The sequence below is a fragment of the Cuculus canorus genome, chromosome 2 (genome assembly GCF_017976375.1).
Source record: "Cuculus canorus isolate bCucCan1 chromosome 2, bCucCan1.pri, whole genome shotgun sequence".
Classification (NCBI taxonomy): Eukaryota; Metazoa; Chordata; class Aves; order Cuculiformes; family Cuculidae; genus Cuculus; species Cuculus canorus.
The window spans coordinates 37,317,227-37,342,986 of record NC_071402.1 but is presented as its reverse complement, the minus strand read 5'-3'; the positions used below and the strand labels follow the sequence as shown (position 1 = coordinate 37,342,986).

Below are 25,760 nucleotides of genomic sequence, written 5' to 3'. Positions count from 1 at the left end.
CAAAATGAAACAGAAAAAAAGAGAAGGGCATATCAAGCAGCACTGATTCAGTCTTAGATCCCTTCTCAGGTGATAAATATTCCTGACATCTTTACAATAATTTTCAGATCATTAAGTAAGAGACCAGTGACTAATTCAGAAAACCTGTTATCCCAGGCTACTGGCCAATGGAGATAGATAGATGCCGCAATGTTCAAACCATGCTACAGATTTGTGATATAGATATCACTCCTTTGACTGAGCAGAGAATGAGGATGTTGAAGTCCTGGAGACTTAGTGATCTGAATTTCTCATTGTTCTTTTTAGTTTAGAGAGCATCCTATAAAATCTGCCAGAGTCTGTCTCAGCTGCTGAAGACGGTGATCAAAATAGACCCAGTCTCTTAGAGCATTCCCGGCTCAGCACTTTTTCACACAGAAGTGGCTATTCTTCGTGATTAAACACTTGCTATTTAACTTGCTCTGGCTCCAAATGCCTTATTGAGGAAAGGTAGTTGTTTCCCCCATAAGTGCTGGAAAGCATTTTCAATGTCTGGCACTAGCTTTATTTTTTAAAAATATATTCATTTTTATATTTATGTGCAATTTCATAATTCAATTGCATAAAATAAATTTGCTGGGGGAAAAAAAAGATGGAACTAGTGCCTGCCCAGATACAGGCCAGTTCCAAGCTTGTCTCTGGTGACAGTCGCCTGTGATCTATGCTCTATACTCCATAACAACCCAGTCAATGACTGTGATTGAACCTGAGGTTTTAAGAGCAGTATTTATCACTTCCTTGGACTTCACCTGGGAAGAGTGCAAAGTGGGCAGAAGGAAACTTGATTTAATATCCTGCTCCTCAGTTGTCTGAGTGCTGCACAAGCAAGCCAGTATTGCTAATGGGTAAGCAGAAATGACAATGTGAGACATGATATGACAGACATCTGTCCAGGAAGTCACAGTGCTGCTCGCTGAAAAATGTATTGTTGGAGCAGGGTCATTTCTTGGCTACAAGCTTCAGTCACTGTGCTCATGGCAAGGAGGAGATTCAGGCAAATAAAGGCATGGAAAACTGAGCACAGTAAGGAAAAGGGGCAGCAGCACCAAGTGATGAGGGGAAAATGGTTTAACTGTGGCCAAGGGTTTCTTTTTCTGTTACATCGTGGCTTTTAAGAATGACAACCTGTTGCTTTAGCTGATGCCGCAACTTTTCTTTCTGCATCTCCGTTAGTGTGGTTTCATCTTTCAAAGGTGTGTTGTGTCCACAGCTCATATATGCCACCCTCTACATATTTACAACAGCCCAACTAAGTCAGATATTCACAATGTGAGCAGTGCTCCAACCTCTTAAGCATGATACATGTCTACACACTCCACAGCTATGCTGGCTCTGTTATCTGATCCTGTGAACGGAGCTCTGGGGTGAGTCACAGTCTGAACTGGCACTCTGTCTCATTCACTGGATTTACAAAAGTACCATTTACAAGAGGAAGAAAAGGCTTTAATTTACAGCACTCAGTATTACTCAAAGGAAAGGCTACATGACAGAGACAAACATGATGTTTAACATTTACTAGGTTTACTACTTCTCTCTGAAAGCTAATAGCGAAGTTTCTTTGACATGTACTAGATGGGTTACTGCCACAGAGATGTTCTTGGAAGGTCTTCATGTTTAGCTTGGTGATCTGAAGTCTTCCCTACTTGTCTGATGAAGGAGAAGTAGAAAGAAGAGGGGAGAACTGGTAGCCGTGAGTAGCTTTCTGGCACTTGTGGCCAGTGTATACCACTTAATCCTACACCCTCTCAAGATGATCCTTCCTTTGCTGGACAATTCTCCAGCAGGGCTGGAAGGGAGCAGAAAAAATAGATGGCTGATTGATCAGGAGGTCCTCAAAAAATTCCTTGTGAGAGTAACAAAGAATGAATGTATGGATAGATCCAGGAAAGACTGTTCTGATCATGCAGGCTTAATATTATTGCGTTTATAAGACAGTCCTCCTGGGTTTCCTTCATTTTCCTGAACAGTGGTGGGACTAAGTTGTATGTAGAGCTGTAGTTAATCACTCTCAACAAAAAGTGATGCCAGTGAGGAGCAGCAATGGATGAAATATTAAGCAAGTATCTTATTTCTGTTTTTTTTTGTTTGAGTCATGAAAAAGATAAGTGACATAAATAAGGGAATAGTATTTCCTCTGTCCCCAGTAACAGTTAGAAGAAAACCACTTTCTCACACCATTCTCTAATACTGTTTCCACCACTGGTTCAGCTGTCTGGATTGCCATATTCCAAGGCAGATCCTATACCAAAATAAGATACCTGAGTTGTTTTTCCTCTGAACTGTACTTGTTCTCTTTAAGGTCATTCTGTAAAACGTTGCATTAGGCATTAACCACATAATGTTAATTGTAATAGAAAGGAAATCTATCGGGAAAGAAGACGTTTCCTCTCAACGGACTTTGAAAATTCATTACTGTCCACTATTAAGAGAGTGCTATATCTAGTACTGTGACTGAAGGATCTTGTCTGTGCATATTATTTTTTCTGCCACCAGATGTATTTCCGTGGCAGGTAATAGCAGCAATTATTTCAGAAAATATTTTGTCAGTTCCCACTAATAAAAAGAAAAGATTCATACAAAATAAGCAGCCTCTTAGCTTGAAACAATATTGTTGTGATGCATGTGACAGCTGACAGGTGTTATGCTGAAGGAGCTGGCATATTTATGCTAAAAATATGAAAACAAAACACTTGAACTAAAGTTTAAACTATTTAAAAATAACCTGTTGTGCTCCTTTTGTTTCCACTGCCTGGAAGTGTTGAGTGCCAGAAGTGTAACACTTGACATTTGAGGCAGACAAACAGAGCCTACAGATTCTGTGATGGCTTTGCGACCAGCTAGCATTTTTAACCGTGCCTGATCTTGTGAACACTGCGGGATGTTTCTAAACAAGCCAATTAAAATATGGGAATTAACTTTAATTTCTCACTCATTTTCTGAGGCTACAGAAACTGTAAGAAGAAAGAAGTTTGTATTTTCACTGTTTCTCTCTCCAAGACTCACATTTTCTAACAAATTCACACCCTTATTTTCCTGCTGGATCAAGTGGATGCAGTAAAAGCACTGGGTAGTTCACATGCCTCTGCGGGTGTAGATTGATTTGTTTCTCTGGCAGCAAAGGTGATTTAGGAGTTTCTTGCCAAACAGCCCTGCTTCTTATTCCTGCCCAGATGCCACCACTCACATGGCATTTGTGCCAAGGCAGCTGTATGTTGGGCTGTGCTGGAATCAAATCTTTCAGATCGTCAAGGTTTAAAAATATCTTCCTTCACCTCAAAAAACAACAAAAAAAATGATGTCATTTCAGTAACATTCCCATTCTTAGCACAGCTCTGCAAACAGCTGCAGCAATGCAAATGGACAGTGAACCATGGAGGCCAAGCGGGAAGGGATCAGTGGGAAGCCAAGGGGCAGGACCTGTTTTGGTTAGCAATGTTGCTCCAGAATATATTCATATAGCTGCATAAAAGGGCTATTTGTAACTAACCAGTGCAACCATGTGCATAGTTGTAAGAAATAACCCCCTTTCCTAGTGCATACTGATTCTAATAAGCCATGCACATTCTTTCCTCACTTATCTTAAATCTTGACCTCTCATTAATGCAGTCAAAACTGAGACCGTGATTCCAGAAAGTGGTAAATATATTTTTGAAGAATTCAGCACTAGGTCAGAAATAATGTATTCAAGTGACACAAAATGTTCAGCTACTACCAATTCACCAGGCAGAACCATATATGTTGAAAAACTGTGAGGTCATTTTTGCTTTGCCAACAAAGGCAACCTAGCCTCTGAGAGGACCACTGTAACGATAGTTTCTTCAAATCCTACCTTACCAGAAGTCACCAAAGATAAGCAAAATATTTGCTAAAACAAAAAACAAACTGAAGAAGACTATGAAGACCCTTCACCTTTCCTCTTCACTTCCTAAATCTAAGAGTTAATTATCTTGTAAAAAGTAATAGTGCAATCAAAGTTCTCAGCTCCTATCAAAGAGTCTTCTGATATCCTGAAATATTTGGCTGGAATCTTTCTTGTGTAATTACTCAAAAGCCAGATCTAGTCTAAACTGGTCACCAACACTGTCTCTACAGTCAGCAGAGAGAAATAGGCACCTCCAGAGAGCCATCTACCCTACAGACACTTCTTTTAGGACAAATCACCCTCTGGTGGTGCCTTTCTCTCATCATTCCCATTGGATGGGATGAATGTAGTTTGCTTGAGGGGATATCTCACTTCTGTATGACTGAAATTTGGTAACATGAAACTCAGTCTTAGTACCTAAAGGCTATGAAGATTAGTGGTTGTAAAATACAAAACGGTGTGTGGACTTCATTGTATTTCAAATATCTAGAAGGCCTAGGCTGCCTATTTTTCCCTGGCATAGAGTAACTGCTGGACCCTAATAAATGAAAATGTCATGACGAAGCTGTCTCACTCACCAGTTTCCTTCCCTCCTCAGCGTTTACAAGAACTTCAAACAGATTTAAATAGTGCCTTGCTTAAGGAAGAAAACGTTGAAAGATGCTGAATACCTGCAACTTTGATACAATCGTCAGGTTAAGCTCTGGGATTCTTATACTGTTTATTCATGCAAATTCTAGTGTGACAGATGATGATGAGTGCTGAATGTTTGCTGAGTGGGAGTTGTGGTTGCTCTGCACCTCCAGGGTCTCAGCATGTAAACTCCAGCCTGGACTTTACTTATGTGAAAAACAAATCCAACCGTCAGTCATGCAGGGTGTGCTTCCCTCCTCACTTCATGAGCTGGCCTGGTGAAAATTCCTGGTGCTTACAGAAAGCATCATCTGATGTCACTCGACACCAGAGAGGAAAATATAATTCAAAGCGTAAGTATTCAGCAGTCTCTCAGCATTGGCCTGATGTGATTAATGTAATCTGAGGTAAACCTTTTGGTTATTCCATATTACTCTTAGGGACCCAAACCAAGGGCTGGAACTTATTATTTATTCCAAGTAACATGAAAAACAAGCCCTACCCATGAGATCTCAAAGACTAAGATAAACTTTGGGTAGTAGCTTAACAACAGTTACCTAATAGCAATGGACAGACACAATGAAGTGTTGAACCTGAACCATCTGAAAGGCATGTACCAATTGTTGTGCCATGCCCAGCAGAAAGCTTTTCTCTGGCAGTGGAGTAGAGCTACGGTAACACAACAGCGGGGTGATCTGGGATGAGGTTGCAAGGACTTACAGAGTGGTCATATGCCTAAATTCCATTGACACTGGGGAGATCTGCTTCTGCTTTCTACCTTTCAGAATCACCTCCTGATTCAAAACAGCTATTTTCTGTAAAAGTCTATAGCCAAAATCTTTGTCTCAGAAAATCCCAGTACACTGTACAACTCTGAGTAGTGTGGGCTGCCACTGGAAGTGGGGAATGGACTTAACAACATGGGCAGATCTGCTTCTGGCACCTTTTGATGATCTCTTGCCTCATATGAGGATAGCATATCTCAGTCACTATATGACTCAGAGCACAAATACTGAACTGTCACAGATGTGAAAACACAAGTCTAAGAGCCAAGGAATGGCCCTATTGTCAGTTTTGTGCTTGCTTCACTCCTGGCAGAGCGTGATGGCAAATGATTGCTCTTGGAAAGGCACATTGAAGTTTTGCAGACTGGCAGCCTGCTGAGTCCACTGAGGTGTAGGGAGTAAATGCTTCATCCAGCCAAACCCAGTGGGAATACATTGGAGCTCTAACATTGTTCTGCTGACACAGGAAGATATCATCACAGCAGAATATGAAGAACTTAACACATTATGAAATACAGTTTTGCAGTGACTCAGACAAAGGTGGTTTTGTTTGAAATGCAGTACCAGCAGTGTTGGTTAACAAGGTAAAGCAGTCACCTGGCCGGATGCAGTCATTGTGTTGTGCTTTATTTTTCCTAACACTTTAGGTCCAAATCCTATGAAATAATCTACTAATATTTAAGTCTATAGATAGCTCTTTGCTTCAAAGTAAAGCTTCATTAAATGTATATGTTCGGATAATGGCAGGTTGAAACAGTAAGTGGAAGTGCTAATAGAAGCCTGTTTTGCACAGGTAAAGAAACTACAAGGTGACAGTGTGATTTTAAGTAAAAAAGAATAAAAATGTGGGAAAATATTTTTTTAAATGTCTTGCCAGTCCTGTTCCTTTGCAGGGTGAGAAGGGCTGTCCCATGCCTGCTTACGCTCACTACTAAGGGCTCAGTGCATAAAATTGCACAACAGATTTCAAAATGACTTCTAGCTAGTCCAGGCACTGCAGTTGTCCTTCCAAAAATAAAAGGCAAATTTTTCAGCAACACGGAGGATTAATAAAACACCTACTATGCCTGCATCCACTAAGATCAAGAAAGCACAGAAACCCTTACTACTCAGGAAGTCTAGCCATGTATTTTCCGCTGATACCTGACTTTTGTAATTGGGATTGGGACATGTCAGGTGAAAGGTTTGCTTTCAGCACTTTCCTGGGCTGAGAGGCAGTTCTGCTTTAAATGGGACTAAATTAGCTATGCACTTTTCACCAAAGATCTGGCCTCATGGCCCTGATTCTTTACAATACTTTTCCATAAGCCTGGAAGACAGCGCTTCTCACCAACATTGCTGAAAACGGACTTCTGTATTCAAGTAGGCAGCTGTTTCTCACAGATTTTTCACCATGAGAATTAAAGTACATGGTAAAGTTAGCAAGCTAAAGCTATATTCTTCTGCAAGAGCCTTATCCATAAAAATCCTTTCTGAGCTCTTTATTTTGCAGGAAGTAGCACTGACAGCCCTGCTTTGAAAATACAAATCTAAGACAAAGATTAGTCTCCATTTCAAATAGTAAAGCAGATTCTCAGATAGAATTTCCTTAGAACAAGTAAGGCTATCGCAGTCTAGAGCAACTGAGGATCTAGGTCTAAAAAAGAAGCTATGAACTCTAATTAGATATAAATTAAGTCATAGGGAGCTACTTTTCTTATACCTCCATGCTGTCTTGTCTGTTGGTGTCATGACACTCACACGGGTGAGGGGAACTGAAATGAAGCCCAGTAACTATTTTATACTTAACATACCTTTAGTCCTTACTAATTCCTGTAGTTCCCTTTAGCAGTAAGCACTTACAAAAATGATTAAGAAAATCATTCACCCCATGCTTCAGTTCCTCACAAGCATTCCTGCTGCGTTGTTTGTTCCTGGATATGTCTGTTAGCATCACTGCTTTGGTAACTTTCCGTTTTCAGACAGTATTATAAATGATTGAGATGTTAAAATTCAGGGGACACTGCTCTCTCATTTTCCCTCTATCAACTAGCATTTTGACAACAAATAGTTCTCCTGAGATCACACTGAACTTTCCAAAGTAAGTGAAACCCTACACAGAGAAGGCTGGCATTATCAGCTATTTTCATTTTAAGAATATACAATAATGTATGTGGATATCAAGGAATGAAGAGAGGAAAAAAAAAATCCTGTCTATTGCACATAAAGTACTGATTTTAATTATGAAGACACAAGGCATCTCTTAGCTACCAAATCACCTGGTTCTCTATATTTTATCTTTAATGGGATTTCTGATACTATCACAAAGATGGTCTTCATTCTCTGCCAAAGAGATCTGAAAACACTAGAACTAGTAAAAATATTTCTATATATAATGCTGACTTGTTAAATATTGAGCTAATTTAAAAACCAGTAATAATTCCTGTAATTAACAGCTACAGCATATCATGTCCAGATTACTTTTCTTACTACAAGCGTAGGTTACCCATGCAAGCAAAATCTGAATTTGACCTGGGATAGAAACAGAAGCTTATATGTTCCTATTATTTATTTCCCGCTCCTGGACTGAGTAAAATTAAAGTTAAATAAATATTAAAAGATTTAAATAACAACAACAACAAAAAAAAAAAAAAACCCACACATACAAGTCAAATTTCATGAGAGCAGAACAAGTATCATTTTGAGTGGCAGTGCACTGACAATAACTTTTGGCTTCGGTCCACATCAATCTGGAGGCCCGGCTACACAAGCCAAGCTGGCTCAGGATCACTTTTAAACAAGCAGTTATCACCTTCGGTGCAATAATATTCCAGAGGTCCAAATAGTCAGGACTAAGCACAAGGTGCTACACACTCACCTAGCGCAATCCTTCCTTTGCCATTATCCATGGCAAAAGTCCCTCTGACTTCTCTGGTGTTAGAAGTCTGGCTGGCCTTCCCAAAATCTCATTTTTCCTGGCTTTTCCCCCTCTTTCACACTTCACTCTGTTGTTGCGCATGTTCTGAATTCTTAAGGATTTTAACGCAATTCATCTTTTCCTTCTCCATTTGTCAATCTTTCCTTCTTTTACAGACTGGTTCTGAACTGTGCCCTCAAGAAAAAGTGGAAGAAACTCCCATGAGCAATGAGAGGGGTGACGAGCCGGCTCGTCATGTCTTCTCCTTCTCCTGGTTGAACTCACTGAATGAATGACGACTCACTCTGGCTGCCTTCTGGTGTGCTTCTCCTCAGAGGGACTGCAGGCAGCCTGGCTGCAATTGACAAAGAAACTGGCCTGGAAAGGCACATCCGAGCAGGTTTTGTTCCCAGGAACTCGGTTAACTTCCACATCATACCTGGCCCTTGGGGCCACAGAGTCCTAAAAGGGATGGGAGCGTGGGGACAAGTTGCTGTATTGTATCCCAGCCAGAGTATTTTCCAATAATTTCTTGTTTCTAAGGGAAAAATAGCTTCACCACCGCTGTAGGCTGAGCACTGCTAATGTTTTGTTTTCCAGTTTTTGGCATGTCCCTGTGTAGGTGTAAACGCTTCACCAATGTTGTTAGCTAAAATGCTGGTAAGATATTCACTAGTAGCATCCTTTGCCAACACATTTCTCCTCGGTACTCTCCTGCATCCCCACTCATCAGTGCTATTGACTTCAGTGACACTATTGCACCCGTGGCACCCCCAAGTCCGGACTGTGTCTAAGCATCTCCCTGTGGTCACTCGTAGTCCACAGGGTACCAGTGTGTCCCTGGCTGCAGGGGCTGAACACAGGAGGGGAGAGAGAAGCTGTCATCTCTTCCTTTGCACTTGCTCGTACTGCTAAACCACAACAGATTACACTAACATAGACAGATTATTTGTAGGAAAGGTGCCCGGCAGCAGGGATGAGGAGGATGCACATGCAGAAAGCACTGGCCACCCCCCAGGTGTGGACGTGGGACACAGCTCTGGGCGTGTGGGGCAGACACTAGAATGCTGCCCAGATCTGCCTGGCTGTAATCTGTATTCTGAGTCATCCGTGTTTGTAAGAGAAGGGGCATGTTCTTGCATGAAACCAGGATGCGGTGAGGCGGTCACAGGTATTCATTCGAGGTTTAATTTGAAGGCCCTGTGGTGTGCTGTAGAAAAGGTGGATGTGAACGTCCTGTTCCATATGTGTGGCAGATGTTGAGCCGTTTAATGAAATCTAATTTGTCTTAAAAGAAACTCTACAAGTTGTACTGAAGGTGACACTCTGCAAGTTTTGTCACTGAGGATGGTATGTCAGTACTCAACAGTGTTTCAGAGAGACTGGCAGGTTGCGGGGAGTGCTCGGTGCCACGGGGGACCAGGAGTCAAGCTCTGTGCAAGGGTTAAGTGTGGATTTTTCCAGGAGCCCTGAGTCAGAGCCTAAACATGTACTGGCAGGCAGGGGCCTGTGTTGGAGCTGTGCTGTGCCCCAGTAGGACAGTGAGCTGGCAGTGCCCAGTTGGCAGACCGTGAGGGGTCAGCCCCAGTCCTCACCATCCCTTGCTACAGGGCTGAGTCACAGCCCTTGTCTGTATCTGTTTCCCCTGGAAAAAAGCTCCTTCGAGAGAAGTTTTGGAGGGCTGCACAGGTGAGGTCTGAGCTTTGAGACTCACAGAGATGGGGCGAGCATCGCTCCACGCCACCAGCACCGCTGCATCCCCTCCACCTGCTGGAGCAGATTTATTCCCTGGGATCTGGTTTGAGGTGGGGGAGTCCCTATGATCCAATGGGTCCTTTCCAACCTTGTGATTCTGTGATTCTGTGATTTTATCCTTGTTGTTCTGCTAGATTTGCCCCAGTTCCCCCCGGGAAGTTTCCCCACAGGCACCACTACCTCCCCAGCACCCCTCAGAGGGACCTGGCTTGGGCACGGCTGCCAGGACCAGGGAGCTGAAGCAGAGAGGAACCCACCCTTTTGGAGTGGGGGAAAAATGGGCAGAGCTAGAAAGAAAACAGACGAGAGGTGTGGGAGTGCCGCACGTGTTTCCCATTGCTGCATGATGGCCACAGTGGCAGGAGCTGGGGACACCCCTCGGGGGGCTCCCTGGGATGGAGAACAAATCTTTTCCAGGTGTGGGTTTAGGGCTCCCTGTGGCTCTGGGTGTCTGTGGCCATGGGTGCCCCCCGGCCCAAGTAAGCTCTGAGGGAGGCAGGGCAGCCCTCGGGCGTCTAGGCAAGAAAGTCTATCAAACCACCGCTACTTTGCAGCTTTTATTAAAAATATAAATATTAAACATTCTCTTACACAACAAAATCGACCGAGCGCTGAAAAGATGTTTTATTGTGAAAATGTTTACAAGGAAAAAAAGTGGATTTAAAGTAGCTTACAGAGATTCCCCCTCCCACCTTCCTGCCCCCAGCAGAAAAGTTACCTGTCTTCTCGGCACCATTTCTTCCAACGCTCACACATCCCTACATAGTGATGGCACTAGAATAACTGGGAAACGGAGAAATAAATAAAGGTAGGGGAGGTTACGAACGACACTTGTGTTTCTGCACTTGGTACATGGTTGTGCATGCTAGTCAAGGGACAGAGGCTGTTCGGAGTACACCCTTCTAGGTTTAAAGCTATATAAAAATAAAGAGATGACATCAGAGCAGCACTATGGTACATCGGACGGTGTAATAATTCTTGTGCTAACCGCGGAATCTCTTTGGCAAGGCGGGAAGGGGCCGTTTCATTTCCCGATTATCTCCATCAATTTCCTGTTGCTGTGAGCTTGCTGCGCTAACTGCTCGGCTCGGGCCATCTCCAAGACTTCTCGCAGGAGGTGGAAAGTCAGATCCAGAGAAATAGGGGGCTCCTCGGATCGCTTCTCCCTCTCCATGGCCTCCCCCTCCTCGGCTTGGCCCTCCTCGGGGGTCCCCAGCGAGCCCTCGGGCAGCTGCTGCAGCTGTTGCACCGCCGCCCCCAAAAAGTTGCTGGCGGAGGCTTCGGGCTGTAGGTGGTTGGTGCTGCTGGAAGAGGCGGAGAAAGAGCCAACGGGTCTCTTGTTGAGGTTGCCCAGGCGCAGGAAATACTCTTCTCCCATGCGGAGCAGGACGGGCAGAGTTTGCTGCTGCTGCTGCTGCTGCTGGAAGTAATCCGGCTGGTGCAGAGCCCCGTGGGCGGCCACCGGGCTCTTGCTGAGAGCTCTGCACTCCTGGCAGGGCAGGAGGGAGACCAGCAGGATTCCCGTGGACACCAGCAGCGGGATCTTCATGGTCGGGGCCCAAACCTGCGGGAGGAGAGGGGGGACGGTGTGGGGGGGGGGGCGGGTTACACGGCCGAGCCGGGGCGGTGCGGGCAGGGGAGGGGGCGCGCGCGCTGCTGCCGCTGTTCCTGGTGCTGAAACCGCCGCCCCGCGCCCCTCCGCGCCCCGCACGGCAGAGACTCCCGCCCGGGGATGGGGCTGCGCAGCCCCGGGAGCCCCAGGCGGGTGCGGGAGGGAACGCGCGGTGGCTCCCCGCCGCCTGCCCCGCTCCGACCCCGCAGCACAGATCCGCACCTACCTGGGGCGGCGGTGGCAGGACAGGCGGCGGGGCTCGGCGGTGCCCGGCGTCCCTTCCTCTCGCTCTCCCTCGGAGCCGGCTCCTGGCGAACTTGGGATCAGGTTCGGTCCTAATCAGAGCACGGGCGCGGGATTTTTATAGCTTAGACCCTCTCCTGGAATCACGCAGAACTTGCCTAATAAGCTGACGCTCTCCTGACAGCCCGATTGCGTGCCCCGATCCACTGCTGAATAAATCATGGGGGCCCGTCGGAGCGGCGATGGGCCGAGTTTCGTTATCGCAACCCCAAATCTCACGTCCAATTATATCAACAGATATTTATCGCCTCTGCGGTGACGTCAGCCGGGCCGGGGGCCGGGGAGCGGGGCGCCCCCCCCCTCCCCTCCACCCCATTGACAAAAATACTTGAATGAGATTTCCTAGGGGGCGCGTACTATCAGAGGTCGCTCCGGGAAAACTTTCCATCGGGAGGGACGCGACCCTGCCGGGAGCGGGGCTGCCGCCCCGGGCTGTGCCGCTGCCCCATCCCCGGTCCCACCGCACACGGGATCCGCTTCGCATCCCGGACAGCGCTTCCCCCGCGGAGCGGGGAAGGGACGGCAGCACCTCAGACGCTGTTGCAAGGAGAGCTTCGCCACCGGGAGAGGGGCCGTGAAGCTCTCGGCGAGCCCCGGCCGTACCGGGGCAGGGGCAGCATCCCCGGGCACCGCTCCTTCTCCCCGGCTGCCCGGCCCTGTAGCTCCCACGCCCTCCTTCTGGCCCTTGCCTCTCCGTATCGTCTTCCTACTTCTTGCGTCGAGAAAGCAACTGCTCTTTTTTTTCTTTTCCTTTTTTTCTCCCTTCTTCTGGGTTCTAATAGCTGACCCTCCCCAACTCTTCGCCCCCGTGGCCATCTGTTTCTCTGTTTGCCCTCCGCAGCCTAAGCCCTACTACCCTACAGGATGTCCTAATCCCTCTCTGAGCTGCCTTTGAAGTGCTTTTCCATCTCCATTATGTCTGTAGGCTTCAGACCATATTCCACCAGTGTCTCCAGCTGGGTTGTGCACCCTCAGATCTTCTCTTGCAGGAGGCAGTACTGCCCATAGAAATAATTCCTGCTTAACGTCCATTGTATGTGTAATGCAAGTTCTTCAGTTTTTGCAGCCCATCAGCCTTGCCCTTGTATCTCAGTCCTGCTTCTTCACTGCTTCGGTTGCAGCATTAATCATGTCCTTCTCTTTAAATTGTAGAATTGTACTGAAAACCTGCTTGTTTTAGCTTGCCCAAACCATAAATGCTTGGGTCATGCACTTATAACTTCCACCACCGTGAGGAGATTTAAGAGACCGCAAAAGGCGGAATATAGCTACTGATGCTAAATCAGTAATGAATCTAAAATTCATTTCCATAATAAAATAACAAAGTTCAAACAACATAATGCATGAGGTTGGCCAGAGCTCAACTCTGAACATCTCCTTAGGGATGCTATACTGCTCAGTTTCTTCTTATACATACCTCCAGCCTCAGACACTGTTGGTAAAGTGCCAAAGAGCCAGATCTTGTGCATCATAAAGAAACAAGTGGAAAACAAAAGTAGTAATACCAGAGATTTATCACCACATTTCCTCTGTTAGCTCAGGCATTCATGAACTCAAATGCGTATTACAATGAAAACAGAACGGAATATATTGTTTAGATAGTCACTGCAGAAGCTATTTGTATGCTTTTACAGCATGTCAGCATGCCTTTCCATGAGAACAAGAGGTTCAAAGAAACAGGAGCTAGTTCAATCAGTTGATGGAAAACGTAAGAGGCACTTTTATTAAACTCAAACCCTCCACAAGTGCTCTGGGGTAGGTTTCATTACAGTGTTTCCATTTTTAGGTTTAACATACCTTTCACAGACCGTGAAACCTCTTAAAAGAATGTAATCATAAATGTAAAGAAGGAAGCATTCTGACCAAAATACACTTTTTAGTGTCATGGGTGAAGTCTGTACACATAGAGTTGCATCTCTCCAAAAGATTGATAACAGTGAGAATTGGCTCTGATGTTGGGTTTTTTTTCCCACCATTTACAATACTATCTTGGTCCTTTCAGGCAGAGAGTTTCGTCCCTTGAAGAATTACAGGGATAGCAAATGTAGCATAGGAGTGGGCCAGGAGAGCTCCTGCAATTTCCACAAGAGCTGAGCAGTCTGCCAGGTTCTTCTCCCCTTTTTCCTGACCCCTGGCTGTGAGCAGGGTCTGCACTGTCTTACACACACTTGTTTATAATCCAGCAAGGTCATATTGCCCCACTTTTCTCATAGATCCTGAATGATACATGAGAGGGCTTGCAACAATTCAAATGCAGGGAAGAGTATGAGACATTTGGATGCCTTGATAATGAGGAATATAAAATATTACAGGTACACAAACCAAGAAGTACTTACCTCAACACTTCAAATGTAGAACTGACTGCTGAGGAACCCAGAAGTCCTTTCTCCGAAGAGTGACCAGTCTCTGGGTGAAATCTCAGCTGTTATTCCTGGAGGAGATTACAACAGAAGAAATCCTGGGTACTCACCAGAGGTGTGAAAGGGAAGCACAAGGAAGATTATGCTTAGTGCTATAGTCTGAGATTAGCATACCTTTCATAAGAAAAGTATTCATATTTGACTCATTCTGCAAACAACAGAAGCAAGCAGAATTTTTGCAGTGAATCACAAAATAACATTGTCTTGAAATAAAATGTGCTAGCAAGGCCCTTCTCCTCCTCTCTGCTGACTTGGGTTGGGTACATCTGCCCTTTAGCCTTAGTGATCTCAAACTCAGACACCTACTGAAAGGCAATTATAGCTCTTCTGCTGGAGCTAATGGAAAGTAAAAGCATGCCCACAGCATGATACATCCCATTGCAAAATAGCACCTTCAGGCTTCTGGAGAAGCTCACCTCATCCCCTTGTCTATACAGGGAGTGTAGACAGCTACCTTAGCTGAGTCACTGAATTTTTTGATAGCTAGTGTGAAGCAAAAAGTATTCCCTCCTTATCAATTGACCATAGCAGAGAGATCACGTAGTCCTAAAAATACCAATACAAGAGTGATGATATTAAACTGAGGGCATGGCTCTTACCCCAGGTATTTTTGAAGATGTCCAACTACAAACATGGAGCAACACACTCTGGTTGTAGATCAGCTTTCTACCACGGTGCAATATTTCATTACCACTCCAGCTTTTGTCAGAAGGTGGTAAGGATTCCTGGTATTGTTGCCTTCAGCAAACTTTTCCACGTCTTCTCACATGACATTTTATGTGATCACCATTGCCACTTGGTCCCTGTGATCAGCCTTCTAACATGCGAGTCTTACGTACTGTGACTATTTCAAGTATACTCTGTGCATCTCACCCACTCTGAGGCACCAGCAGTTATACAGTGGCATATCCACACATTACATTTCCATTTCACTCTTTTGTACTCCTGATACTAAGAAATCAAAATCTGATGGTCATAAATGTTATGGATTATAGGGTCATCTAGAGAAAAAGAAAAAAATTGTGAAGGTATTTTACTATGCCTGAAGTTGATCAGTCATTTTAAGAACAAATTCCTCAGCTGACTGAGTTTGCTAGAGTCATCATGGACAACATCAATTAAAGTGATTTATTAAAAAACCCAATAAAATTAAATCAATTAAATACAAAAGAGTATGTTCTAAGTCAAGATGAAAACTAAAACTGATAAGGACCTCAGCTATCTGCCTTTTCTTCTGACCTAGTAGTCCTCAAAATCCTTTCATTCAGTTTTAATTTCTCTTTCAATTTTTCAGTGATCTCACTCCAGGAAGAGAATCACATACTCCTGTCACAAGGATTTTCTGTGGTATGTCTCACCATCGTATCAGAGCTCCACCTATAGCTCATAACAGGTTTGCCTACAGTGCTGTGAGAGAGGAAAGCACCTTAATTTCCCAAACTCTCTAGTGGGGAAAAACAGCATGAGGCAACGAAGAGATTTATCCGATGTCTCTTAGGGATTTGTGTATGAGACAGAAGTAAATCTGCATTGTCTGAAACCAAGCTCTTAATCTCAACCAGAGGACTATTTTAATTCATGACTTAATGCTCATTCTCTAGATCCCAGATGGCTGCCCACAAGATACACATCTTTGGGCTGCAGGTCCCAGCAGAAGGGTAAATTCCTTGGGAATATCTTCTTGGTTCCATAGTGTCTGGGGAGAACACAGCCGTTCACACATGGGTGGATTTGCAGAGATGGTTTTCCCCTCAAAGCCTGACCCTCAGCTGAGCGGAGGCCAGCACATGCCACTCGGGAATCTCAAGCATGGACCTTCTGCCCCGGTAAGGGCCTTCCCTATGCCCAAAGACCCACACACCTCCGGGAGGAGGAGGTAGTCCCACTAGCACGTGTAACATGGAGACGAGCTCTGCATGTGACCTCTTGGACATCACCAAAAAGCACTTTGGAAGGGCTCACAGCCTCTCTTTCTCCTTCTGAGCTGCAAAGGGAAGTTGCAGAGGCAGACTGGGAGAAGCATGCAGGCAGCAAGGGCTGCGCCTTCTTCCTCCTGACAGCTTTCATCCAGGGAGGCAACAGCTGACCTTTATATTTACTTCACAAGACTTGTCAGTTGCTATTCTTGCTTTTGAATAAGGGCTAGAGGAGGCTGTGTGGGTATGTGTGTGAGCCCTCTACGTCATTAATGATAATGCTGCAGGAACTCGTCTTACAATTACTGGGAACAACAAAGAAATCCATCAAACAAACACTCACTGAGAGCGCTGTAATTGGTATTCCTGGTTGTCCTGGTGTCTGGGTACATTTCACCATGAGAGAAACTTTGCTGGCTAGGTGAGCATCTGGTCTGTCTGTGTTTGGCACAGACCAGGGCGAGAACAAGGTATTGAGTTTGCATCTCACACACATCTGGAACAACTCACTGAAATCACCAGGTTCGTCCTAGTTCTCAGTGGCAGAGACAAGGACACACACTACTTTAACAGGCATCAGGCTCAGCTGAGCAAGAGGGGGAAATGCTGAACAAGAGGAGGGCAAACGTTGGGCACATGGGCCAAGCTGCCAGCCAAGAGGAGTTAGGAGAGACCAGGATGGTCCTGCAAGGAAGGGTAGGTGAGAATATCCACATTGCCTCTTCCCAGGCACATCCCTTCTCCTAGGAAGTTGGAGCTCATAGCTGTCCCTTTGTTCAGCACTGGAAGAGGGGCACAGAAGGGAGCCCACCACACTCTGACCATGCTGCTGATGGCTATTTGAGGGCTTGTTTGAGAAAGCCTGCCAGAAATCAAAGGCAAGAATCAGATGAAAGCCTCTTTGTATAGCTACGACACCCCAATGGAAAGGGCCATTGAGCAAGTGATGGCTTCAACCATCAAGCGCACTGCTGGTACCAGGGACCTTGCCCTGCTCTTATCACATGCAGAACCAAACCTGCCATTAGCCCCTAGAGTTAGCAGCAATATTTAGTTCATAGAGATCTAATGTTATAGCCATGTCACAAGCATGGGGAAACCGTGCTGCTGGGGTGGTGGATCCGGGCATCACTATGACAATCAAGTGAAACATTTGAGCACAGCTGGGCTGGTGTGGCATTTTCCAGCATCCAGGCAGAAGCAATTTGAGCAAATTGCTGGGCTATGTTTTTTTCAGTGGCCAACCCACTGCTGTCCAGCTGGCGAAGAAGATAATGAGAGAAAAGTTGGAGCTGGAATTTGCAGAAAGCTCAATCCTTACTCAGTGACAAAACATCCACTGTGTGTGTTTGTTGTGAACAAGGATTTCCTTCTTAATGTAAGACACATGATACATTCACATGTAAGAGCATACGCAACATGAGAATGAGACTGAGAAGTGGTAACTGAGTAGAAAAGGAAAATGATCAGTGCAATTTAAAGAAGGTTTGTGATACCAAGGGCAACTTCTGCTCCTAGAATCCTGTTACAACCTCAACGGTTGCCAAAAAAAAAAAAAAAAAGTTTAGCCTTCAAGCTTAAAGATGTCACCCAGCTATAGCATCAGGGCTGAGAACCCCTAAATAAACAGCAGAAGAGCTGAGAATGTAATCTTCTTTAAAAATACCATGATTCTGAAAACAATCTCAATATCTGGGGGAGAAGGAGATATTGGCAGCACAATTTTGGAATACTTGAGGCTAGAGATGTTGCAACTGCCTTCTCACTCCTTTCAAGTGAGAAAATATAGGAAGAAATACAAACACACTATCTGTCTTGAATGGCTGGGCAACAGGCTATATATAGAATCTGCTCTGTCCTACTTAAGTTATGACTAATGCTAAACAATTAGAAATTCAAATGTCTGCATATTTGAAGGAGAAAACATCTCTAATGCACCATTTGTTGTTCATTCAAAAATGGAAGAATCAAAGTCTCTCTAAGCTCCGACTAGGCTGCACTTATCAACAGGTACATGTTGCTGGAAGTGGAGCCCCATGAGACTAATTGCAAGGGATAATGAACAAGATGAGGCATTTCTTGGAAAAAAATATTACTATCTTTATAATGACCATACTCATGCCAAAGACTGTAAATTCTTTAGGGAAGGGACTTTCTTTTTTGTTCTGTATCTGCCTAGAGTCTAGCACAGAGGCGCCCTAATCTGTGACCAGGAATCCTAAGTGCTACTGCAATTCAAGCAGTACTTTATAGTAAACAGTAGTATTAAATTAGCTCAGAACATGAAGGTGGTTTTCATCAGCATCTCTGAAGTACAGGATCAACAAACATTTCTCTAAGCCAGAGGCCAATGGAGTTTTATTTGAAAACACTTCATTTTTGTGTGGAGAAGACAATGCTAATTCAAAACTACTGTGTAGTCTCAGGAATTTGGCAGAACTTCTCATTTGGTTCTTCTAATTCAGGGCTGCAATGTCTGGAATCACTGGAGTGGGTTTTGATATAGCCAGGATGAAAGATTGGAAGAAGGAATCAAAGTACAGAATAAAAACACAAATCATGCCAGCCAATAAATGGAAGAAATGATCAGTCTCCACTGGACAAAATCTTCACATTTCTCAACTGTTCCCATTGTCACTGTGAGTGTTATTGCAAAGCATATTCTTAATTAATTTACTCATTGGATGGTTTCCTTCATCTCTCTTCTGCTTTGTCATCATTACGGATGTAATGACAGGGGCTATGGATGGCACTGCCACACATCCATCATCACATATTATTCTTTTAGCAAATGAGGAAGATTTTAATCTGGAAGAAAATGCTGGCTTTATTCTTAACTCCAGATGCTGGGAGAGTAAAGACGAGTGGCAATAGAGGTGTTGTTGCTGCTTCTCTACAACAAGGAGCCTCTAGTAAACTAAGAAGCAGATATATCTTCTGCCTGAGGTCCGTGAATGATGAGATGTCATTAAAAACCCTCTGTTCCAGGGTAGTGGTTATGGAAAACAAGATGGACTATGAATATTCCTAGGCACTAAGTTTTTGATGTATCCTTTACCAGGAAAGAGCAAGTGCCAGTGGCCTAACATCAGTCCACTTGATCAGAAGCAGATCTCAGATTGCTTTGCAAATATTAAACTAATTTTATTTAGCATTGAAATATATTCTGCACTGAGTGAAACACAGCAGCTTTGTAATGTTCCAATCTACTACCAAGCCTACTTTGTTGCCATAGAAAGCTAAGACTGTCCAACGCCACCCAGAATTAAGTCCCGCAATCTGGGCTAAAACTAGCACCAGGATATGTGTGTATGGATACTGCATCCAAGAAAGGCTGCAGAACAGGGGTGTTACAGGCAAGCCTACCTCATGTAATGGGTGCAGAAATGCTTAGACTCCCCAGTTTGCATCATACTGCTCCAGCAGTGCAATGCTGCGTCTGATGTGAGAGACCTGCTGAGGGCTGGTAGCGCCTCACTTTTCTTTGCAAGCATAAGCACATGGGTTTGGAGCAGCAGTAGCTCAGCTCATTCTCACTGTGCTCTGCTATACATGTCCCTGGACCGACAATTAAACCGAAACTTGGCTAAAAACGTGTGGGTAAACGCCAAGAGCTCTTCAGCACCCACCTCTGATGTAACCTGGCTTATCCAGATAAAGCTTTTACTAAATGACAGAGGAAGAATGAGATTTTAGGAGTGAATAACTAAAGCTAACAGTCATAGGGTAACTTCAAAGACATTAGGAGTTACACATTTGCAGGTCCTCCTAGCTTTCAAATAAGAGAAGACAGCTACCACCAGAGCGAACAAAGTTTTTTTTAACTTAAAAAATGACATCAGAACTGTAATCAGTAAATAAATTCTAATTTTAAGCAATACTTGAGTCAATACTGTCTCTTTTGAGGCAGCCACATATATGGGCATACAAAGGTTGGGAATGTCCCTATAAGGCTTTTTCAATTCCCTCAGTGAAGGCTGTGTGAAAAACAATTCTAGAGCAGCCAAATTTAAGGTGTTAACAGTGAGTGCCATTGACCTTTGGGTGTTGTTGTAAGACAGCAGTGTGAATAATAATAAACTCCCTGAGGTTGTTCTCTTCAGTTTTCTATGAGTATCTTGTGCTTAGGGAAGATTTTAAAAATCCTTGGCTCAACCAGACAGATGCCACCCCAGGAAGTCTGCTCAGAAAGGCCTCTACCATGTAAGAAGGATTCAGAGGAACCTGGAAAGACATTTACTAAAAGGGTTGACACAAAATCACATGGAGCTTAGTCAGAATTGCTCTTAGGCTTGACTGAGAAAGGACTCTCCCTCTGCTAGTAGGAGAAGAAAGATGGTCTCTGGGTATAAAGTGGAGAGTACATCTCAATGCCTCGCTTGTCCTACTTGTATTAATGATCCTGAGGGGTAAAAGGTACTGGTTTTGACTCAGAGTGGATGAAACTGTGCATCCTGAAATCTAGGATTTTGACACTGACTGTAATTAAACTTGTTTTGGCCTCAAACTGAAAAACACACACTTTTCTCCTATTTGTCTTGGCAGAGCTTTTGGCAGAGCTGTGTGATGGAGGCTGGCTGACTGTTGCAGAACAGGAATGGAAAGGAGATGCCAATAACAGGCAACTGGTGAACTGGAAAAGAAGGACAGTGGTAAGTGAACTGACTTCTATTCAGCAATATGTGTTTGAACTGCACTGTCATATCTTTGTCATGTCATCAAGAACAATGACAGTAGGTACATATGTGTGACAAAATATCCTACAATTTCACTACTACAGCGACTGTGCCTAAGAGGTGAAATTTCTCTCTGTGTCCTTTTGCTATTTCTATTAACAAAACTCGAACTAAAGAAATGAGCAAAAAGGAATATTGTACATTTCACAACTGACAAATATTTCCAGCGTAACTCTATCTAAACCTAGGAAACACCCAAGCAGTCCTTCAGGGAGCGAGGAAAAGAGGTACTAATCCATTCTGAAAGCAAAGGAATTTTGACATGTTTTATTCTGTTGTAGCTGGGAATTGTGTCTCTTGCTGTAAGCACAGGACTATACTCCCTCCTTCAGTTGCTTACTGATATGGGAGGACAAACTCTAATAAACAACGGTCGCTAGATACCCGTCTAAGGTGTAAATATACCAGTCTTGGCCCCTCAGAACAGATCTTAATTTCAAAAAATGAGCCACATGATAATCCCTTCAAAAATCGATTAGAGTTAACACTAAGGAGGGTCAAAATGGTCTGATTGTAAACAAGGCATTATTTGACTCTTCTTCCGAGCAAACAAAAATCCTTAGCTTGGGCTCAAGGCCGGATTTCAAATCTTGAACACCATCCTGAAGTGCAACCTTGTCTCTGCATTATTCTGCTTGAGATACTACACAGGTATTGAGGCAAAGGCTTCTCACACTCCAAAGAATGAATGCCATAGATATATATCTTTACATACTATCTGCCATTATGACTGCAACCACAAGGAATAAGTTTTCCATTTGCAAGTATTTCCACCACAGCATCAGAGAGATCCTATTCAGATTGACTTCTGTCTTCTAAGAATTGGACCCCAATGATGCCAACCGCAGAGGAGTCCCAGACAACAGTCTGGTGAATATTTTCGTGTTCGTTGACACCTACTGATAACCAATCTCTGTTCATTATCAAAACCAGATAGTCTACTTATCCTTCAGCCTTCAGTTATGGCTAGGATGTAGCTTGAGACAGGCTAAGATGTTTTCAAAAATCTAAACTGAAATAATTTTTCCAATGGCTTGTCTCTTCTGACAGTGAATGAACTAGGTCGTTGCGAACTCCTGGTATATACAACTCCTGGCGGTTTTGGATATAGAAAGTAATATTTCAGTAACACTGTTTCAGATGGGGTACCACGCTTCTTCAGTTTGCCAGGTACAGCATCAGTATCATGTCACTACTCAGGATGCCAATGTATTCCCTGAATGCACTCATACTGAGTTCATTTTTGCTTGGGAACTAACAGATGCCTCACTTACTAGCCATAAACTAGCTGTGTCTTCAACTGTCCTATCCTTCTGAGTCCTAATGAAGTAACAACTATTATAGTGCTTACCATACTTCACAGACACAGCATGGGTCTGTCTTTAATTTTCCTGAGCCGTCAATCAGACATGGCTCTCTGCCCCATGCTCCACATGCTAGGGCTTGACCGCGCAGCTCTGTGCACAGAATCTCTGATGCGAAACAGTCTGTGGCGTAGGGACTTTGTGATCGAGCAACAGGTTTTATGTTTAATAGAATAGAATTTGAATAGAATAATATAGATTCTTCATTCGTGAATCTGTCTGAATATAGACTTATTGAGAAGTGCCCTGGCTGTGAATGACATTTGGATTAAAAATACACTATCCCCATAACAGATCCTAACATGTAACATTACTGTGATAGGAAAAAGAGAATTTCATTTATACAACCTACCTGTAAAATCAGTTGAGATCCTTCTTTTCCTAGGACAGATGTCTCTGCATCAGACTCTGCTTCCCGTTCACTGGCAAAGGAAGGAATTTACCTTCTAATTGATTGTGGAAGTCCTAATTCTTCCACAACATTAACAATGCAGATGATCGCCTAGAGCTCAGTTTTCCAGTGAAAATAACAGAAATTGCAGCAGTGCTTTGTAAGGCTGATAGATTGCTTACTTTGTTCTGAGGAAATAACATCTCTCCAAGAAGAACAGAAGAATCAAATGCTCTTTATCCAAAAGAGCTAAGCTTCCTGACTCCCCATTATTCATTCATTTAGCTCGAATCATCCCATACCTGCAGGTGGGAGCCAAGAGGTGGTGCTAGAACTCAGCTATCTTGTACCCAGCGAACATCTATTCCATCTGGTTTTCAGGTGGAAAGATGTAAAAGATGGCTGTGCTCACTATGCTTCATAATATATCCAATCTGTTGTTTGATGTCTCCCAGCTGCCTGTACCATTAATAAGAGTATAACCGGTTTCGTAGTTTTAGGGTCTTGCTGTTCTGGAAAGCAATCATTCTCAATTCTTCCTGCTTGCTTCCTAGAGTTCTTGAAACTGTTCATTCCTCGGCTACATCCAGAAGAAGCCATTATCAATATAATCAGAACAACCCTCAGATGCAAATATTCATGAGTTAATCTCTTCTCATTGTCCCTAAATTGAGCACTAGAGCAACACACTACCAAATACGTATGAGTCAAATCATGGTTAAAATTAACACCAGGCCTTTCATCGGTGAGAAATGTCCTACTTTGGGAGTGAATTGACAGAAACTCTTACAGTGACAATGAATGGCGCTACATTTCGGGTTAAGGGCCTTGAGCAAGACAGCAAGAACACCAGAGATACTTACAGCATCACTGGCAGGAGCACCTGCCATAGCCAAGGCTTTTATTGCACCACCGGGGTATAACTGGACTGGGAAATAAATCCGCTAGGAATTGTTCCCTCTGTGCACCATCCACAAAGGAAATTTTGGTGCTGCCAGTGGAACTTTGAGCAATGCTAGGAAGAAAAAGTATGTCTCTGCTGAGAGAACCACACAGCAATGTTTCAGTGGTAGATTTGCAGTGCAGACCTTTCCAAATCAAACTAAGCAGAGACCAGGAGAATAGTGAATAACCGTTTTTATTATCTGCTAATAGTACTTATCACTTGTTACCTACACCACTCTCTAGCAGCTGATGTTAAAAGGCCTCCAAAAGAACCCTCCTCTTGAAGCTTCTAGTGTGTTTTCTATATTTATGTCCATTAAAATCTGGACAATTAAGCCTCCTTCATCAACTTCGTTTATTCTGTGGAAACAGCCCACTGAAGACTGTTACTTTAGAATCAACAAGAAGTAGCTAACACATGGTAGCATCACGATCAACGGGTAGGGAATTTCTTGAAGAGCTCCTAAACAATTAGCTGGTAGAGCACTTGAAGGGAAATTTTCATAAGCTGCTCATTAATAAAGTTGGGTTTATTTCATCATAAAAAGAGCATACTGAGATAACAAATTCAAATGCTAGGATATTATGTAATTTGTCATAATTATATTCTTATATAATTTGTATAACATTGCATTGTTATGCACTAGACCAGCTTTCTCTGGAACAAATGAATGTAACGGCCACCTTCCATTTTGGGATAAATGTAAGTATCAATTATAGTACTCCAGGGAATCAGACAATAAATGATACTATTCTCTGTCCCAAAATGCACACACGTCACCAGCAAAGCCACATATCCGCATAACTAGCAGGAGAAGTTTATTTTACATTGTTTTTGGAGGGCTACCCACCTGAAAGAGGCTGAGAAGACTGAAGCTGCTAGATCAGAGCAACCTCTGGGCACGCAGCTCCAAGTACTTGATACTGCAAATCTGACCTGGTGCCTGCCAGTATTGGATCAAGAGTGCTGCAGCCAGTTGGTACAAAGCATTGCTGGATCATAATTCTTCAAAAGCAAGTTAATTTTGTACCAGTGGGGTTTGTGCTGGGTATCATCTGTTCCCCCTAAAACTGGCACAGAAGATGGATGTAGTATAAATACCACAGCACGTGATAGGAGTAATTTGACAGAAGTGGGAGCATATATTCATGCTCCAGCTGGACTGGTGGGTGATATGGTGGTGAGCAGCTCTTACCAGCAATGAATATGGCACCACAACCCAAAAAAGAAAGAGGACTTTCAGACTAGGAACTGACTGAAAAAGGAGTCCAAACTACAAACAATTATCCTTTGTCGCTTAATTCTTTCACCAAGGTTTTAACAAAGGAACACCATTTTGTCAGCGTTTATGTTTCAGTGGCTACAGGCTCATGTCCAAAAGGGGAACAATAGTACATTTAGACTACAACAGAATATTTTGCTTAAAATAGCCCATTTGGCAACATGTAACCAAGTTTCATAATAAAAAAGCAAAAGCGTAGTTATTTGGTATTTTTAATTAACTGAAAAGACCAATGCATTTCAAATAAGATAGAAACCAGCAGATAAAGTGTTTCGAGCTGTCATGGTCCCTCTCCCTGCCAAAGAACACACAAATAAAACCAAGTCACAAGACAGGAGATGATTTCTTTACTATTTTTTTTCCCCTAAATCTATTCTATTACCAAGCTATCTTCTAAAGGCCTTACTTCAATAGAATGCCCTTCTCGATTTAGAGTTTGCCCATGACTTGGTGGAGGTAACTGGCAGATGTGTTTATCCCATAGGAAACATCAGGACCCAGCATTTCCAAGTGGGTTCTTTCGTTAACAACTGATGAATGCTTTTAATACATTATCACAAGAATTTACCCCACCAGAAAGAGCTCCTGGGGTAACCCACAGGCAATTTTTTAGTTTCTGGTCTTCCCATAATTGTGTGCTGACCACTGTCTTTTCTGAGAAGTTTTATTTCCCACCTTTTTCTGGACAGCCACTTCCACCGTTGCATAAGAAACAAGTACTAGAGTTGGCTGAGACTTGGAAGACCGATGCTCAGCTCCTTTGTCTGCCACTGTCATCCTAGGTGACTTGGAGCAAGCCACATAATGTTTCAGTGCCTGA

The 25,760-nt window shown here is 43.6% G+C and overlaps 2 protein-coding genes across 9 annotated transcripts in view; one reads left to right on the top strand and one right to left on the bottom strand.

The window, feature by feature from the left end:
* The window catches only part of TRIM55 (tripartite motif containing 55), a 38,071-nt gene extending 28,041 nt beyond the window's left edge, over nucleotides 1-10,030 (top strand). For 6 of the 7 annotated variants that reach the window (XM_054059805.1, XM_054059804.1, XM_054059807.1 and 3 more), the window contains one exon: nucleotides 8,392-10,030. In XM_054059805.1, coding sequence (XP_053915780.1) covers nucleotides 8,392-8,402 — 11 coding nt within the window. In that variant the 3' untranslated portion in view covers nucleotides 8,403-10,030. Of the gene's footprint in view, nucleotides 1-3,369; nucleotides 3,492-8,390 lie in introns of all 7 variants that reach the window. The other variant, XM_054059808.1, reaches the window with a different exon arrangement.
* Nucleotides 10,031-10,086: 56 nt separating this feature from the next.
* CRH (corticotropin releasing hormone) lies at nucleotides 10,087-14,577 on the bottom strand. Of its 2 annotated transcripts, XM_054059193.1 has the most exons (4): nucleotides 14,420-14,577; nucleotides 14,222-14,316; nucleotides 11,809-11,917; nucleotides 10,087-11,534 (listed from the first exon to the last, which is right to left on the bottom strand). In XM_054059193.1, exon 4 carries the CDS (start codon nucleotides 11,517-11,519, stop codon nucleotides 10,995-10,997), a length of 525 nt encoding a protein of 174 aa, XP_053915168.1. In that variant the 5' UTR covers nucleotides 11,520-11,534; nucleotides 11,809-11,917; nucleotides 14,222-14,316; nucleotides 14,420-14,577; the 3' UTR covers nucleotides 10,087-10,994. The 2 variants fall into 2 exon arrangements, with proteins under 2 accessions (XP_053915168.1, XP_009569236.2); XM_009570941.2 differs by lacking the exons at nucleotides 14,222-14,316; nucleotides 14,420-14,577 and having other exon boundaries at nucleotides 11,809-12,146.
* Nucleotides 14,578-25,760: the final 11,183 nt, after the last annotated feature.